At 37.3% G+C, this 18,194-nt stretch overlaps 3 protein-coding genes across 4 annotated transcripts; 2 read left to right on the top strand and 1 right to left on the bottom strand.

The window, feature by feature from the left end:
* The first annotated feature begins 153 nt into the window (after positions 1-153).
* LOC110046130 (uncharacterized) lies at positions 154-6,990 on the top strand. Of its 2 annotated transcripts, none has more exons than XM_089287210.1 (12): positions 154-325; positions 1,237-1,303; positions 2,526-2,704; positions 3,071-3,152; positions 3,528-3,601; positions 3,895-4,004; positions 4,441-4,508; positions 4,640-4,716; positions 4,908-5,008; positions 5,428-5,510; positions 5,732-5,962; positions 6,068-6,990. In XM_089287210.1, exons 3-12 carry the CDS (start codon positions 2,624-2,626, stop codon positions 6,142-6,144), a joined length of 984 nt encoding a protein of 327 aa, XP_089143336.1. In that variant the 5' UTR covers positions 154-325; positions 1,237-1,303; positions 2,526-2,623; the 3' UTR covers positions 6,145-6,990. The 2 variants fall into 2 exon arrangements, with proteins under 2 accessions (XP_089143336.1, XP_020607462.1); XM_020751803.2 differs by lacking the exon at positions 154-325 and adding an exon at positions 833-987.
* On the bottom strand, positions 6,867-8,468 carry LOC110046133 (RWD domain-containing protein 3-like). Its single transcript, XM_020751805.2, has 2 exons — positions 7,738-8,468; positions 6,867-7,300 (listed from the first exon to the last, which is right to left on the bottom strand). The coding sequence occupies exons 1-2, from the start codon at positions 8,454-8,456 to the stop codon at positions 7,132-7,134; spliced, it is 888 nt and encodes a 295-aa protein (XP_020607464.1). The 5' UTR covers positions 8,457-8,468; the 3' UTR covers positions 6,867-7,131.
* LOC110046132 (cytoplasmic dynein 2 light intermediate chain 1-like) lies at positions 8,464-18,115 on the top strand. The gene is made up of 17 exons (XM_020751804.2): positions 8,464-8,651; positions 9,859-9,926; positions 11,573-11,643; positions 12,258-12,292; positions 12,454-12,526; positions 12,902-12,990; positions 13,294-13,372; positions 13,549-13,601; positions 13,729-13,783; positions 13,894-13,962; positions 14,704-14,781; positions 15,753-15,832; positions 16,044-16,114; positions 16,369-16,414; positions 16,762-16,813; positions 17,034-17,126; positions 17,743-18,115. Exons 1-17 carry the CDS (start codon positions 8,638-8,640, stop codon positions 17,824-17,826), a joined length of 1,110 nt encoding a protein of 369 aa, XP_020607463.1. The 5' UTR covers positions 8,464-8,637; the 3' UTR covers positions 17,827-18,115.
* Positions 18,116-18,194: the final 79 nt, after the last annotated feature.

The raw sequence follows: 18,194 nt of genomic DNA, 5'->3' as shown, positions 1-18,194 counted from the left end.
TAGCGCGCATCCTTGAGACATTTGACAAAATGCCAACTGGTGCGGCATCATTTTGAAGTGGGACGTCATTGTTTAATTTGCCGAGCCCCCCTCCCCCCAAAACAATGTTGGACTTTGGATGATTCAACATCAACATCGTATTGGGGGTGGGGAAGGGGAGGTGGACAGAAATATCATAATAATGATGGCAAAAGTGCAAAGTGTCCCAAGACTTTTGACCAGGATTGTAGCTTCCAAAGGGGTCGTAGCTCCTTGAAGAGTTTGGCTATCTTGTAGAGATCTAGAGAAATTGCTAGTATCGCCATCATCGGGATTTTCAATTTGGGTAGGTGTGCTTTGTTTTCGATTTGCAACTTGTTTCGAGCTCGGGTGACTCTCAAAGCTAGTCCCCACCTGCCCTGCAGTCGTCGTACACTCGACTCTACGGGGTAGGCGACGCTGAGGTAACCGGAAGTGATTAGGACTACTCCACTGATCAGCAACCCAGAAAACGTGTCCAAAGTCCAGTGGAAAAGTCTAAAAATCATATTGATACCGTAAACTGGAAAATATTGAACGTAAAACTGGAGAAAATGGATTCAAGAACAAACTCGTTCATTGACGGATCCAGTGGGTGGTGGTGGGGAAACCGGACCCCCTATAGGAATCAGCAAGATTGCGTATCATTTAACTGGTTGATTTAGTGTTTTAGAAACACGCGTGGCATTTTGCCGCTGAGTCAAATCCGTGTATATTCAAGAGTGTAATTTTGAAAATGGTAAGTTGCTTCTGCAACTGAGTGGGGGCAGGGAAGGTCGGGAGAGAAGTAATTTGCGCCCGTTTGTCGCCATGGTCAGCGGTATGTTTAATGAGCCTTAACGATGTGATACCGTTGTAGTGAAATGAGCAATTTCACTTTAGTGCTTTTCTGTAGTTCGAGAAATGGAGTGGGAAAACAAGTTTTCTTCTATCGTTCGTGAAACAGAGACGAACTTGGCAAGAGTACGGGTTAGTACATGTAGCCGTCGATCTTGGAAGTACTAATGGTCACACATTCCATCACGCCAAGTACAAAAAAATGATTGCCAAAATGCAAAAGTAGCGTACGCAAAAATTAACTGAAGCTTACTTTCGGCGGATTTATTAACCGAAATTTCACACTGAAACAAATATAGTTTTAGCTGTGTCTGTCAGAATCCCCCAAAAAAGTTCATGTTCCTTTAGATCTACTGACAGTTTGTTTGTTTTACACTTTAGGATCGCTTGGGTTCCACCAGTAAAACAAAAACATTCCACCCCAGGTCAAGTGGAAACCGTTATGGCGGTAAGTATGTATCATTGTGATTGGACGTTTTCTCTTTGAATGGTATGACGATGTATAGAATGAACAACTGCAATTCGTATTGTAATGTAAACTTGTTATGTTTACCTCGATGGTCCAATGTATAAGACAATTTTCGGGATAACCTTGTGAAGCGCAATGTAAACACTCAACACGTGGGCAAGGCATTGCATATTTCAACTGACCACATGAGAAGCTACATGTAATGCATAGGACTGCTTAATTCGATTTCATCTGGAAGGCAAGAAGTCTGCTATTTTATAACACCCTTCTGAAAACTAATTGTATTAAAAGTCGATCCTGCAATATCATGGACAGATCAGTGAACAACGCTGTACTTTTCTGGTATATGCAGAAATTTTGGATCATGTATCTTATGGGGAGCTTGATTGACATATCGACCAATGTAGCGGTCAATATGTTGGTTATTACTCGATCAACACTCTACGGTCAGCTATTGACCGAGAATCAATTGACAGCCCACCGATATAGCGGTCTAATCTTCACACTCCGTCAGATGTCAGCTGATATATTGACCATGATGTCATCAGTAGCTTATTAGTCAACTACTAGTCAACTATCGGTCAGCTATCAGTCAACTACTGGTGGCATATGCGTCAACTGTGGGTCCTGTATCAGTTGATAGTTGAGTGAGAGTCATCCGCCAACCCAGCGATATAGACCATCCACCTTCGATCAGTGAACATCCACCGATACATTACTATGCTACTTGATTGACCCTCCATGGACATCATATCAACAATATTGGGAACACCAGAAATACTTATGGAATGTTATTGTGTAACAAGGAAAAAGCCAATATACCTGGCAAAGTGTTGGTGGAGAAAACTAAACTGCTAACAGCAGTGGTAATTAGTTTGTAGTCTTCAAGGGTGGGTCCAGGATCTTTCTTAAGAGGGGTTGCACTCCTAAGGAATGGTGTAACTGAGTGGTGAGGTAAACAAGTTTCAAAAGTGAATACGAAGAAGAAGGCTTCATCTCAGGGGGGGGGGGGGGAGTAGACAACCCCTGCATCCTCCCCCTAGATCCGCCCCTGGTTTTGAGTTTTCCTCGCATGTCCTGAACTTTATGGTGATTGGTCAGCACACAATTATTGACCTGTCAGAATCAAATCAAAGTGTTCATGGTTTTCCGAGTCTCACAGTAAGATGTTTGCTGCCTCTTTGTATTATCTTTGTCTCAGCCAGTAACCTGCGATCCCAGGCATCAAGGAGTCCATATACAGGTACAGTAGCATGGGACTTGCAAAGCAGTAAACATAGTCCAATAAAAACGGTTGGCATGGCAACTAGTGTCCCATCCAGTCAGACGTCACCTGCTCTAGTGAATGCGTTGTTCGAAAGAGTTGAGGAACAAGCAGAGGTTAGTGCTCATATTTAAGTCAAGCGGCTGCATGAAAAAAAGTGACTAGGTGTATTTACTGCTTTCCTAAGATGAACAGCAACAACAACAACATACTTTATTTCTCACATATTACATTTACAAATTGAATTACTACTTTTTAATGTTTACAATATGTTGGCCAGAATGCTTACAAATCTAACATCACAGGCAATCTCTTGGGTTGTCAATGGTGCCCTTGTGTAAAATGACTTTTAAAGATTAAAGTGTCTTTAAGAGCAGCTTCTAAGTTCATTGACTGTCAATCACAGTACTTTTATATTTAGAAGTTGAGTCCTTTTTCCAATCAAGAATATAATATTTTTATGTTCACTTGCCTTACCTCAGGTAGTGAGTCATTTAACTGACACAGTTAAGAGACTGGAGAAAGAAAAAGATGTACAAGCCGCCGAGATAAAGAAAATGAAAGGTTTTGCAAAATGGCTTTTTCCAACTATATGTTATTTAAAAGGTTTTTTTTTAAATGGTACAGCAGGTTGGGATGGCACAGGGTATCTTTCCAAGCATCTATTGTGAATTCAGATTGTTCTGAAACTTGGTGATTTTGTATTTCCCACCAGTGTCAAGTGATTACATACATTGTTGATCAGTTTATATCTTGCACTCATCATCATCATCATCATCATCATCATTGTCATTGTCGTCATCATCATCATTAGTGTCATCGTCAGGGGCCTGGAACAGAAATTAACGCTAACAGCGGTAGCTGTTGTCAAAATCCTGCAAGTATCTTTGTGACAAAGTACAATATACAGTGTTATTATTTTTTATGCTTTTATAACAGATGAAATGAGCAGCCTAAGTGAGAGGCTCAGAGAAAAAGGAGTGGACATGGAAACAGAAAGAAAACTGGAACAAGTATGTGTATACATGTTTGATTAATAGCATGTTTAGACTGTCAATCAAACAGCTGGGGATAACAAGTTTGTCTTGAAAGGGGTTGTAATCTTGCTGTGAAACTCGTAATCTGTGCAGTTGTTTTAAAACAAGTGTTTTCAGCTGCAGCGATCAATGACATCTAACAGTGGTGTGGATTAATATTGATAAATCAAGGAATTAACTTAATATTAATAAAACAGAGCTCTTTTATTGGTCATAACTTTCTGAATTTTCCCTGGTTAACATAATCATACATTTTGATCACCTTTCAGTTTAAACGCGATGTATACAGCCAACTGGAATTTGTTCAAAGCCAAGCAAAGCTCAAGCTGACATCTGCTGAGAACTCTCCTCTCAGTGACTCTGCTGTTGTGAATGAAGCGTAAGTTTTTTTACATATAGGGTTTCAATCACATTTAGGGTCCATGTTAATTTAGAACTATCTTTCATCCCTAACAAAGTAGACATCCAAAATTTTGATTTTGAATTATTTGAGACCAAATAAATTAATCTGATGTGTTCCATTGCAAGGCAGTGATCAGAAATAGTTTTATCTATACTAAATTTAGGATACAATCGTTAGCAGGATATTACCGTTAAAGCAGTAATGATACTGTTTGTTGTCCAATACTAATTTATTCAATACAGAGTTCACTAAATTTGCCTTTATTTTGTAATTTTATTCATAACTGCTTGAGGGTTAGGGTTAAACATGAAATGAACAAGAAATCTGGAAAGTAATATTTTAAATGAATTAGAGGCATCCTCCTTGATGAATTTGTAACCTGTTTTGTGTTTAATTGTACAATCTTTTAAAGGAGAAAAATTATCGAAGATGAAACAGAGTCTTTACAAAGGGATATCAAGCTGCTGAAAACAAAGCTGGGTAAGTAAAAATGATTTTTACCCTGCATGCCTTTATTGTAGTGAATATTTAATATATTTATTATATCTTAACAGACTTATCATTATAATTATGAATATATTTACACCTAATTCTTATTCAAACCTTGCCAGGCAAAATAGAAATGGAATTACACTCAACCCTTGCTGAGTCTAGAGATGTACTTCGCAAACAGGACCGATTAGACAGGGTAAGATATGTAATCTTGTTTTTTGTTAGTGCAGGATGATTGAAATAAACATTTACATTGACTTTATTTACTGCACAGCTTGAATGGCATGCAGCATGACTTACCTTCATTATGTTGTTGAGATCTTTGTAGGATATTGATAAGTTGGCTGAGAGCACTAAATTGGTTGTTTTTAATAACATACTGCTTAGGCTTTATCATCACTCTCAGAGAATCAGCGCTCACAGTCAAGAAGTTTGAGCAGCCTTGTGGATGAGAGACAGTCAGACTCCTACGAGATGCGGCAACTCAAGTAAGTATCTTTAGGTGTGAAATGTATGACAAGAACATGCAGCATTTAAATAGATTCATTTGCCTGGTGACCAAAAGTAAGTTTCTGCTTAAGGTTTCTACCTCCCTGAGATGGAATGGTGGACCATTGCAGGTTTATCCCCAGTGAAAATGTGCCATACCATTAATAAAATACTCCTGAGTAGAGAAATACAAGTCATGAAAATAACACAGCTTTCTCAAAAAACACACCACACTAGCACCGGCCAAGGCTTGTTAACTATAGTCCATCACGTCTCTTAAAACTGCAACTGACTTGGAGTTGGGTCAAGATTCTTGGTGCTGAGCAAAAGGGCTGTGTCCTGAGCTAGGGGTGAGGAGGTACTTTTAAATAACTGGCATTCAATTTGTAATCAAAGTGAAGTTAATTTCTGTTTGCAGGCAGCTTGTAAACAAAGTTAGTGATCAGTATTCTGAATTGGAATCTGAATTGCAGTCCAGCATCAGGCACTCAGGAGTTTCAAGTAAGAGAGCCATCAAAAGAATGTTGCTGTCTTGTTTGGTATTTTCGTGTTAGTTTTGAGTATGGCTATTAACTTTGAGCAAACCTTACATTAAAAGGCACAGGTATCTTTCAATGCCTATGCTGTCATCTCCAATGGATACCATCTTCACAGAATCTCCACACCGTGTTTAATGTAAAACATGTCAATGATGGGTCATTTGGTTTAATTTGGTTGAACAGGTAGAAGCTCTTCTCTGAGACAGCCCCAGCAACGTGGGTCCAGGGAAACAAAAATAACCAATGGTGACTCCAACACACGAAGAAAAGGTGTGAAAAAGAAGTCTAAAGCAGCTTCAGACAATCTTGTGCTATCTAGCAGCAGTGACACTGATCTGAGTTTGACGACACTGGATATTAGCAGTCCTAGTGACACAGAACTGATTTCCTCTGAGTTTCCCAGATCCAATGGAGGTAATTAAACTGTATTAAAATAGTCAGGATTATGAAAATACCTGTATTTTAAAAAGAAACCTTAATCACGTTGATACTACAACAAAAGCTGTTATTTCTTTGCAGGAGTGTCTGGAAATGGAGTAGGAAACATCTCAAGCTCATCACTAAGTTCGCTGGAGTCTGACGATCTCCTGAAATAACTATCACATTACAATCTCAGACAAAGCTTCATGTGTACTTTGCAATTTATATCTATTCTTGTGACACAACCATATTATTTTATTTATTTATTTAAAAGTCCAACAGGGAAACAAATTGCAGTGCACAAGCTCAAGTGCTATTATTCCTCATTAAAGTTACGATGATCAGATGGCCTGCTAAGTGATAATTAATTTATCATACATGCAGATGTAATAATCTGAAACAGTCAAATTAATTATATCTGTCAAAACTTAAGAGTTAATTGTATGTTAAGATATTAATTATGCAGTTATTCCACTGTGTAATCCCATTTCAACATCCCCCAGTCTGTCTGATTTCCTGTTTAGGATTGTCTTTGATCTGATAACCTTGCACATAACATTCCATGTGTACAATTCAGGGAGTGATCAGGTGAGTAATTTCAAAATCAGACAAGTGTGCGACACAAGACTGATTTCAAATTATGAGCACGATTTCTCCCTGAATTGTATGACACAAGGTATCCAATTACAAAAAGTTAAAATTGGATACCTGTAATCGGACATCCACGTGGTCGCACACTGATTACGTGACAAATAGGAGCATGGAGAACAATCATGATTAAGAATTTTATCGTAGATACAATTAAATTTGATATCCTAGCTACAAAGGAAAGATTGAAAAAAAAAGATTGTTTTTTGTGTTACAAAAATCATGTTTGACCTTTGAGCTTCAATACAAGTAGTTTTTCAAGATTTTATTTTCTTATCAAGTTTATTATATTTCTGTAAAAATTAAAAATATGAAATATCCAACCAGGTCAGTCCTGACCACAAATAGCAAATAAACGTAGCTACTATTTTCAATTAGTTTTGTTGATCTGTGTTGATCACAGGTGTCCACCAAAGGAGGTATTGCACAAACAAAATTTCCTGTGACTGGGACCACTTGCTTGGCTGTTGGGGTCTGGTCTGTGGATTAAACAAGTAGCACACATTCCCATAGTCTTAATCATTCTTCTGTGAAGGTTTTGGCTGGAGAGCATCCCTCTGTGGTTGAAGTAATGAGAGTAATGGTGTGATGTGCTGTTTGAATAAATGCTCAAGATTCAGCTCTGTGAAGCTTTCCTTAAGTTCTGCAGGGGTTTTACATTCCACTTCCTCAAAGCCACAAATCCTACAAATTGGTAAAAATGATAAAAAAAAACACACAGATAATCCCCGCAAGGTGGTTTCAATCAATTGTGCTAGAAACTATTCTCTTCTCTCAACTCCAAACAGGGATCATGATGTTTCCCTTACAAGTTTACCACCAATTTTAAAAAAGTATGTGTTTTGAAAAGGGGGCCCCTAGTGTCCCTTGATATTATTCTACTTGTACTTAAATTCTCATCACCTTGCTAGACCTAACTAGGCTAGATTCTTGCTGCTCTCTTGAGTGGCTTCTTTCCAAAACAGTAACTGGTAATTGAGCCTAGGCTAATCACCTGACTGCTTGAAATGGACTGATTATTATCATTCTCAGTGGAATATAAATATTGGGTGGAGAAAAAAGATCAATGTTGACAACTTAAGTTACATGTGTGTTAATTGGCTATTTTTGTTTTGTTTTACCTTAAATCATTTGGAGCCTCCTCTTGCACCAGAACATTTATCATTTTTTCCTTGCATGGTTTCCTACACGAGTCAACGTCAATATTGCAAGTCTTGTGTCGCCGTAAATATTCTCTGACACTGCTAGTTTCTCCAGTTAACAAAATAAGGATCAAGTAATTGGCAAAGAAGAGTCTTCCATTCAAGTTTAGCTCGTCAATCCAGCGAGTTAAGGTTTTGATGTAACGAGTTTTATTCCTCATGTGGTCCAACTTAAGTAAAAGAATAGAATCATCCGAGGAACTACAATTAAATGTGTTGCCTAATTCTGGTTTATCGAAAAATAATGACGCATTTTCTTGCAGCCACATCGCCATATTCATAATCATTGGCTCACTATTCGAACTGTGTATATTTTCTACATACTCCTTCAGTTTGTTTCGCAAAGAAAATAATCCTTTCTTTGAGATGTCCGCACAGGAGAGTGATATTTCTGGCAAAGTTTGTGGATAGTCAAGTGGAAGGACCATCGTCATTTCCACCACAGACGAAAAGGGAGATTTCGCGGCATTGTTCGACCATTGGTCTGCCGTACATTTAACGCCAATCTTGAACGAAATTGGTCCACGTGATGCTTCAAGTGCCTCTAAACAGGACGGGTTTATGAAGTGAAATTCTCCTGGGCTACAAAAAATTGATTTTAGGGCTAAAATCTCATCGAGCACTTCTGGAGTAGACATGATTGATTTCCGTCAGGCGTCAAACTTGCTCTGAAGAAACTGGTAACGATACAAATCCGCTGGCAACGAATCAAATTGATTGCGGGCTCGATCTCACAAAGAAACAACACTGGTGCGATTACAAGCTGAAAACATCGTAATGTGACTTACGTTCTCCTAGGCAGAGCGTAGTGATATAAAAATGGGCGAGAAGAGGTAAGAAAAAAAATGTCTAACGATTGTCACGTTACTTCTAGCTTTTTCACATCCAGATGTAAGCTTGATAAAACATGCAGTCTTCATAGTTAGCTACAGTTGCTTTGGAAACGATTAACAGTTAGAGTTGTGCGCTGAGTGCACGCGAGACTTAGATATTGTTCCTCTTTTGTCGATAAAATAGTAAAAAAATAGCTTATGAGCTGAGCTGATGGGAAAAATTTTATCAAATTCAAACTTCTCAGTTTGTAAAAGAAAATAGAACTACAGACAAGGTTTTACTGGTGAAAAAATATTCACCTGCAATTTAACAAATTGACGTCAGTTTTTTATTCGTCTGACCTCTTATTGATGATAAATTGCATCATAAAATTGTCAAAGTGGCTGTAAACTTTGATAATGTTATGACGAAATTTATCATCAATAAATTGACAGACGCATAAAATACTGACATCAATTTGTTTTTTACAATAACAAGACCCCAAAGTGGCCTAATGCCAGGAATAAATGAGGGGAAAAGACGCTGTAAACTTGCCGTAAACAAAGATAAGTGAATTTATTCAAAATGATGTGAACATTGTCAATAGCTTTTCTTGCTTTTTGATTGGCTACTTAAAAAAAGTCCATAAAATCTCATTTGTTATTCTGTCTAATCAATCTAGTATCAGCACTAGAATGAGCTATTTTAATCCTTTTAAACCTATTTGTAACAGATAATAATTATTATACCCATCTCTAACCTGTGTTATAGATGGGTATAATTATCTGTCACTTGTGTTGGAGGTGTAGTGGCCTCATGGTTAGTGCTTGTCCAGGCTCAAACCCTGGTCAGGGGCATAAATTGTGTTGTATTTTTTGGCAAGACACTTAACTCTCACAGTGCCTCTCTCACTCAAGCATACAAATGGGTACGTGTACCAGCAAACTTAATGCTGAGGGTAACCTTGTGATGGAACAGCACCTAGAAATATTTCTACTCCCTCCTGGATTGGTCGCTTCATGCTACAGAAACCTGGATAAGCTCCAGCCCGATGGGCCACTTAGCTTGTATGCAAACTTCACCTACTGTACCTACATAACCAGTGTTGATATATGAAAAGAAGGAATTTATTAGTTTGTATATCCAGGAGGAATTTAAGGTGGATGTTGGTCCCACTGGTACCAAATAGAATCTGAATAGATGACAAGATGATTTATTATTTAACAGGTTAGAGAAGACCATCTGGGATTTGGCAGTTGAAGAACGAGACAAAATAGAAAACCACTCCAACAAAGGTATATTTTGGAATTTACTTTCCAAAATGTTTTATTACCATTTCAATCATATGTATTGGGCATGTTATTTTATGGGTAATCATAATATAGATAGGACCCTGCATGTGCTCTGATTGGTCGAAAACCCTTGTTTTATCAGATTATAAAATGTAGAAAAGCATGTTCAATTGTTTTTCACCACATTACCTCTATATCATAAAGCAAAGGAAGGAGCCTAAGCTGTGTATTACACTGTGATAAAACACACCGGCTTGGAAGCAATGTTAATCTGCAAACACGCATTTGTCGGCCCTATGAGACCACTGATATTTGGCAACTCATACATATATTTCACCTCCAAATCTACCTGCTTGGGTGTTGTAATCGACCACAACTTGAACTGGAAACCTCAAATTAAAATGCTCCACTCTAAATTTGGAGGAAAACTAAAATTCCTAAAGTCTATGAAAGGACTGCCTACCTGTGTTCTTGAAGAAATCTATTACAAAGGCATTGTTCCAAGCATAACCTACTGCATTGCCGTATGGGGATCCTGTTCATTGTCTTCATTTAATGACCTAGAGCATTTACACATAAAAGCTGCAAAACTAATCCATAAACTCCCTAGTGGAACTCCTGATTGTGACGCCCTTAAAAGGGCTAAATGGAAGCCATTGAGTTACATCTACAAGCGGAGGCTCGCATTGATAATGTATCAGGTGCATAATGATATTCTACCGGAGCAGCTTACGGCCCTACTTGGAACCCGCACAAATGAGACTAGTTACAAATTAAGGCGCTCGAATGACTTCTCGCTAGCATGTTATCATAGTGAACTCGGAAGAAATAGCATTAGGTATAGAGGCCCTATAGTGTGGAATTCCATCCCAAAATTCATAAGAAATGTTACTTCTCTTCAGCTTTTTAAAGAAAAACTTAAACTAGCCTCAAAAACATTAGACCAAATACAGTTCGAGAAAGAGGCGTGCCTTATTAAATCTAAGAATAGTGCATTTTTATATTTTTAAAACACTCTTTTTATACTTAATTTTAATAGAAATGTAAATTTTAAGTCATTTTAAATTATCTTTTAGTAGCTTTTGAATCCTAACGATGTATTTTTAATAATTTTAGATTTTAGTTTTTAGGTATATATTTTATGGCAGGTCCACACCAGCCCTGTGGGTTGCCAGACGCAGACCTGCCTCGTCAAAAATATATGTATGTATGTATGTATGTATGTATGTATGTATGTATGTATGTATGTATGTATGTATGTATGTATGTATGTATGTATGTATGTATGTATGTATGTATGTATGTATGTATGTATGTATGTATGTATGTATGTATGTATGTATGTATGTATGTATGTATGTATGTATGTATGTATGTATGTATGTATGTATGTATGTATGTATGTATGTATGTATGTATGTATGTATGTATGTATGTATGTATGTATGTATGTATGTATGTATGTATGTATGTATGTATGTATGTATGTATGTATGTATGTATGTATGTATGTATGTATGTATGTATGTATGTATGTATGTATGTATGTTATTCTACATTTCCTTGGTGTTCTCAAATGCCTATCGTGTTTTATGACAGTGTAATACACGGCTTAGACTTCTTTATTTGTTAATATTTATTTTTTATAGATCAACAAGAAGATTCACTTTTATCAAGTAGTGATGAATCCAGCATCTTTATCCTTGGTAGTAAAAACTCTGTAAGTCTTAAACGTTGAGACCTTGTGTCTTAAATATTATGTTGCCTTTTTATATTCTGCATTTTTGAGATCATCAAAAGCAGGTCACATGTTTCGACCAAAGCCACAGTACGAGGTTTGGTTGATTCAAATTCCCTCAAGAACTTGAAGGTGACTTAAATAAGTATAGCTATACACTGCAAGTTAAGATGTCACCTTAAATGAGGGTCACTGAGCTTATTTTTAAGTTATAATCACTTGAAACTAGGATAAGGGGGTGTTTTATAGGTTTTTCTGGTTCTATTGTAGCTTGCTATATTAAAGAAATTCTGTTAAGCACAACAATTATTATTGTCAGTAAGGATGATCACAACCTGTTCACCAATGATAAGACATTGATTTGATGCCATTGGTGTATCATCAACTGATAAGTGTCATTAAGGTGGCTGTTGCCAGCCACCTTAAATTCCTTTCCCTTCTCTTGATCACAAGCTCAGTCCAATGTGTTATGATGAATCCATGCTATGCTGCAGTTAATGAGTTATAAATATTGTTTCTGGCCTTTCAGCAATTTTTAATTGAAAATTTACTTTATTTACTCATTATTAATTATTGTAAATCAAATATGTTTTTAGGGAAAAACCTCAATGATTTTGAGATTTCTTGACCGGTAAGTAGAACCTTTCTTAGATACCTCTTTCTTTCTTAGACACCTCAGCTTTAAATGATTCTAGAATCCTGACTTTGTGTTATAAAACAAGTTTTGGTCATGTGGTAAAACCCTGTAGTGAGAAAGCAAAAACCTTAAATTCATATTGTTTTCTGTTGTAGTGATGAAGCTCCCAAACCAACCACAGCTCTAGATTATACATTTGGACGGAGAGCCAAAACTGGTCATAATATCGTAAGTTCTTACTGACAGTGTTGTATGTAATTTATAAAATGGTATAGAGCGAGTAAATCATGGAGAATGTGGGCTAGGACTTCAGATCAGAATGACATCAAGGAAATAAGTACATTTGCACTGTCTATTGAACAAGATCAGTGTGAGAGAGTTCCCTCCTCAGACTGATACTTTTAAAATTAACTTAATTTTGGTACCAAGTTAGTTTTTCCTTGCTAGTTCTTAATGATTTGCCTGCATGTATTTAGACTAAAATTGCAAAGAGAAGCTACTGTTAGAAACTCTATCACTGGGGAATATTTTGATATCAACAGCACTGATTAGTTTAGCTTGGTGAACTTCAATTTCTCAATTTCTGCCTGTTTTCTCTTGCAGGGAAAAGACATAGGCCACATATGGGAACTTGGAGGTGGAACATATCTGTCGAAACTGATTGAAATTCCTCTCACTTCTGCTACAATTAGGTCAGTGCATGCTTGCAAGTTGACACTTGATTGCTTGTGAACTTGAATTACTGATGATAGATCTAGGGGGATTCTGGGGTTCAGTTGAACCTGAGAGACATTATAGCACGCTGACTTGGGCTCAGAATGCCAGAAATCCCTTTTCCGAGGACCTTGATTTTAATAATTTTCTGGGGGAGGCCCCCCTACACGGGGGACCATATCTTGAACCCTGCTTCTTGAAAATCTGGTATCCACCCCAGGGAGAACATTTGAAATGACCATGAATATTATTGCTGCATCTTCTCTTTGGTTCTTGTACAGGAGTATGGCTATTGTGATTGTGTTAGACTTGTCCCTTCCAAATGAACTCTGGCACACCATGGAAACACTTCTCTCTCAGGTAGGAAGTCATTGGACAGCTATGAAATGGTTGTGTTTAGTAATCAAACTCACTATATATTGATCAATCTAAATGGAACCCTTGCCAATACCACAGCCATTTTGCAACATAGTTACAAATGACATTCAGCAATGACATTACATGTACATGTAGCTAATCTCAATACGTCTATTTAGGTGAAGTCTAAAGTCAATAAAGCACTGGAGAGTCTAGAAAGTGCAAAACAAGGGTAAATTATTCAATATTCCTTTGAACTACATGATGCATTTTTCATTTTGTATCGAAGACTAATTAGAAAAAAATGCTCAAAATTAATTTGTCTATGGTATGTAAGAATTTTGATTATGTCTTTTCAGTTCTGTACAGCAGCTTAAGAAACAAGCTTGGAAAAAATTTGGAGAAGAACATCCTGTATGTATGAATCTGTTTCTTGTGTTTTATAGTCAGATATTTTTTTTACATGTATTTGTTTGAGAATCGTTCTGACAAGAATATTTGGTTTTATCTTCTTTGTTTTGCAGGACAAATCTTCTATTGATCCCTTTCCCATACCTCTTGCCATAATTGGTGGGAAATATGACATTTATCAGGTGAGCAGTGAGTCAACTCCTGGAAAGATCTAAACATGATATTGGTCTTGGAGCAAGAATGATCAAACAAAATTTTGTACATCTTATGTGGCATCATTTCTCAAGAACCTGCGCCTAAATCAAAAATATGACTTTGCTCTGATGAAGGGCAATCCTCAAAATGTCAGACTTACAAACTTGCTACAATGAGCTACAATGGTGGATAATTGACCCGTATCAACTTCAAGTTGAAAAATAGCTAAGTGTTTTACTTGCCCTCTGACAAAGTTTCTTTAGTAACCAACAACTTTGCCAAAAACAGGATTGTTTCTTATACTAACTGAAAGGAGCTACGTCATGGTTTGCGCATCTTGAAAAGTTTAGCCTAAATTTTTCAAGTTCTTCATTTGTAATTGGTGTGAAGCTTCCCCATCCTCAGCCATCCTTGTTCTTTGTGGTTTTTTATTATCTCTTCGGTGTTTTTCTATCTTAAAAAAACTGTTATTTTCAGGTTTCCTTCAATTGAAAGGTAATATTGTACGCGGCCAAAATTATAACTTTAAATACCGTGAGCTTCTTTAAGGACCGGTGATTCTGTACAGTTTGGACTGCATGGCACTATTTCAAAATATCCCTTGCTTCTCACCAAGAGTGAAACTATTAATAATGCAAGAAAAACCAATACCAACGTAGTCCTAAAAATATAACGTTGTCACGAACAGCTGTTTTTATTGATATGTTTTTGTAATTTAACAATTCCAGGATTTTGATCCTGAGAAACGAAAAATGATAAGCAGAGCGTTACGATTTGTAGCGCACAAGAATGGTGCTCACCTTCAGGTTGGTATTATACTGCTGATTTAATTACCATTTCTTTTTCTTTCCCTTTCTTTTTTGCTACCCTGGTAAAATAAAGTTGCTTACTTACGTACTATAACAAGTGTTAGTCGCGCGGCTGAATTTTAATTTGGAATAATGATCCTTCAATAGGCCACTTTCAGTATAATAATACAAACTCAGCTTGATAGTGAGGCCTAGAGGACACAAACAAAAGAAATGAATAAACATGGTCATTCAATTCCCTTTGTTTGTGTCCTCTAATCCTCACTGCCAAGCTGAGTTTTAATATATTGACGGTCTATTGTGGACATGGCTTCAAGAATTTTTGATGATGGACTTAGTTAAACGTGGGGTATTTGCAATTTTCAATTAACAAAATTAAAACTTCTACACAATCCAGATGAGACTACCAATGAGTCGATGCAACGGGCTTTGTGACGTTTACTTGTTTTGCGTTCTTCCCCACGGATTTTCGAGGAAAAGAGAGACTGCTCACAGTCCAGAGGCTTTGTAATTTCTTCTAATGCATTGTCTCAGTCGTAATTAACACTTGAAGTAACTAAGGAACAAACATTGTTTGTCTATCGTGTCTGTCATTACAATTTATTGACAGTTTCTCTCGATTCAAAGTAAACGCGGGAAGCAGTTAGCTCTTGATTGACTGAGGAATCTGGGGAAACCAGCAGAAATACGTCAAAAGGTTGTCAGTGAGTTTCTCACCACTGTGACTTGCTATCTTCCTCATACTCGAGCTGAATCTCACTCGGTACCAGTTATATCGTCCTGTAGCAAAGTTCTGGCCTGCATTAGTTCAACGCGAACAAAGAGTACCAAGTCATATCACAAATTGAAACCCAATTCATTATTAGATTTCACAGGGAACCTTGACCCTTTTGTCAGTGAAATGTTTCGCACAAATTTGTTATTATGATCAGTTTTGGTGAAAACTTAAAGTTCACTTCCTTTATCAGTTCTTTAGCACCAAAGCTGAAGGTCTGACGAACCGCACCCGGGGTCTGGTTGGGTCACTGCTATTCCGCACCCCACTCAGGTAAGTTACTACTGCATCAGTTCTTCAAGTCACTTTAGTAGCGATGCTTTCTTTGTGCAAAGTCGCCTTTCGTTACTGAACGAATGAGCGAAATTTACTTTCAGTCAGCGCTATGCTAACAAAGTAGCCTTCTGAGATTATTAGCCGATATAAACTAACGTTGCAAAGAAGTGTACTAACAAGTGTAACGTGTTTATACCTTGTTTTGTAGTAAAGTGGTATCAGTGGATCACAACAAACCCGTCATTGTTCCAGCTGGCCAGGACTCGTTATCTCAGATTGGTGAGAGCGTTTTCACTGCCAGCACTTCTCTCCCGTAACTGACTTAGCGCGCTCAACACTGCCATAAGTGTAAAATCTAAACAGCTTTTTCTTTAAGATCGCTGTTTCGGCAGGTTCTTTGTTAGTAGTTCTACAATTCAATATTCCTCTCTTTGTGGATAGAGAGTTTCTAAATGTATGAGGGCTCGACTAACCCCAAATGAATCTGACACCTTATCATGTTCCATCACTCACAAGTTTATTTTGTTAAACAGGGGCACCCCCAGTGGCCAGTCAAGATATGGGAAAAATACACAGCAGGTAAATACACCAGTTAGCATCTGCAGTCTCATTCCTGATTGGTCGACGCAACTCGTTTATCATCTTTGACAAGTGAACGGTTTAAACGAAGTAAAACGAAGCTTTTTGGATAAAATATCTGTTTTGTGTTTGTAAATAACAGGTTTACAAAATCAAATTCTGATGACTTCTTGTACAAAGCTTGAACTTTTGGGCAGTTTTTTTCAGTTTTAAACTTTTTTTTTCGATTGGTTAAAGCAAGTTAAAGGAGTTTTAGGAACCAAATATGGAGAGAGTTAAGGAACCTTAACCTGAAGTAAACAAGTAGTGACTTTTGATTTTTTAGTATACCTCGCTTTACTTTTCAGGGATCCAACTGAACTTTGGAAGGCTGCCTTCTCCGCGTTTTTTCCACCCGAGGTAAGGCTCGATGTAACTTTCCATTGAAAATAGTAGTTTTGTTTAAGAAACGACAGTCGATCCTCTACAGTCCCAAACTTAATTGATACTTCTCCTTACGTGCACCTCGTTAAATGTTTCTAATGAGAATTCGGTGGTTGGTGTCTTTGGGTAGATGATCTTCGATGTTCATTGTTGTTAGGGGTGGGTTTTGTTATAGAAGGACAATTTTCTTTTATAGAAATCCCAGGGCCGCAGCACTAGCGAAGATCCTTCTAAAGATCCTCAGTATGCTGAGCCAGCGGTCGACACTATGAGGAAACAGAAAGATGAGGTAAACTGGAAACCACAATGATAATTCGCCTTGTCAGGTGTTGAGTCAATAACGCAAACCTTACATTACTTAGAGACTGAGTGTCATCGCAAATGCTTGCTGGAAAAAAAAAACCTCTCACTTTATTATTATTATATTAGTTCTTTGTTTAAGATCTTCAGAGACATGTTTAAGGCCTATTTCAGCAATCTGGTACTTTCGCTCCAGCTCACGTTTGTGGTGTTCTTTTAAAATTCTGCCATGTATTATTATTATTATTATTATTATTATTATTATTATTATTATTATTATTATTAGCTGTTTACTGACAAACTTCAATGGAAATAATATTATTCTTAGTATTATTTTTTGCATAGTCTGGCGAAAGGTTAGAAATTATAGGTACAAAAATGCTTTGAGATAGATAAATACCCTTGTGATTTTTTAATCACAAGCAACTGAAGATAGATGAAGTATCAAGTATTCCATTTGATTACCGCGATTTTGAACATGATTGGCCGAGGTTTTTGTTATGTTAGTTATTTCCTGACCCCCCGGTGTTCAACTGAAATGTTTCGCAGTCTTGGTTGTGAACTACTTTTTAAATTACTTTGTAAATTGCTTTTGTTCTTTGCAGGAACTTGAGAGATACAGGAAGTTGGCCATGCGGAAGGTTCGAGACACATCCAGGGGGGCTGGAGCAGAAAAGCACTCACGGTGATACACAGCAGCATCGAGTTGATTTCAGAGGACTCGGCGACACTTCAGAACAGCTCTGGCAGGCTGTGTTCAATATGATGAACTACTTTTATTTATAAAGTATTTATGCTGGACAAGTCTAAAGCAATGTTAATAAAAGTCATCATCATACATAGGAACGATTTGTATTTGCACACTCTTGAGTTCTCTTTATAGTACTTCACTGAGTCCAGTATTTCATTGCTAACGTGAGAGCATATGGCACAGAATTAATGACAATAAAATGTAAAAGGTTTCCATTGCCACTCGCACATCGTTTGTCTTTGTGTTGTCCACAGGCACCCCAGGCCATAACTGTTATTGAGTAGTTACTTAGCGTGTAAGCAACCA

This window comes from Orbicella faveolata, unplaced genomic scaffold (genome assembly GCF_042242905.1).
Source record: "Orbicella faveolata isolate gen_17 unplaced genomic scaffold, um_ofav_v1 contig_14, whole genome shotgun sequence".
NCBI classification, from domain to species: Eukaryota; Metazoa; Cnidaria; class Anthozoa; order Scleractinia; family Merulinidae; genus Orbicella; species Orbicella faveolata.
The sequence above is the reverse complement of the archived record's forward strand: the minus strand, read 5'-3'. Positions and strand labels throughout refer to the sequence as shown.

Coding starts and splice junctions, on each gene's coding strand:
- LOC110046130 (XM_020751803.2), top strand. CDS start 922: ATGGAGTGGGAAAACAAGTTTTCTTCTATCGTTCGTGAAACAGAGACG. Junction 4,509..4,639: donor GCTGCTGAAAACAAAGCTGG/GTAAGTAAAAAT, acceptor AAACCTTGCCAG/GCAAAATAGAAATGGAATTA. Junction 4,717..4,907: donor AACAGGACCGATTAGACAGG/GTAAGATATGTA, acceptor CATACTGCTTAG/GCTTTATCATCACTCTCAGA.
- LOC110046133 (XM_020751805.2), bottom strand. CDS start 8,456: ATGTCTACTCCAGAAGTGCTCGATGAGATTTTAGCCCTAAAATCAATT. Junction 7,301..7,737: donor GAGGCTCCAAATGATTTAAG/GTAAAACAAAAC, acceptor ACCAATTTGTAG/GATTTGTGGCTTTGAGGAAG.
- LOC110046132 (XM_020751804.2), top strand. Junction 12,991..13,293: donor CTCACTTCTGCTACAATTAG/GTCAGTGCATGC, acceptor GTTCTTGTACAG/GAGTATGGCTATTGTGATTG. Junction 13,373..13,548: donor TGGAAACACTTCTCTCTCAG/GTAGGAAGTCAT, acceptor ACGTCTATTTAG/GTGAAGTCTAAAGTCAATAA.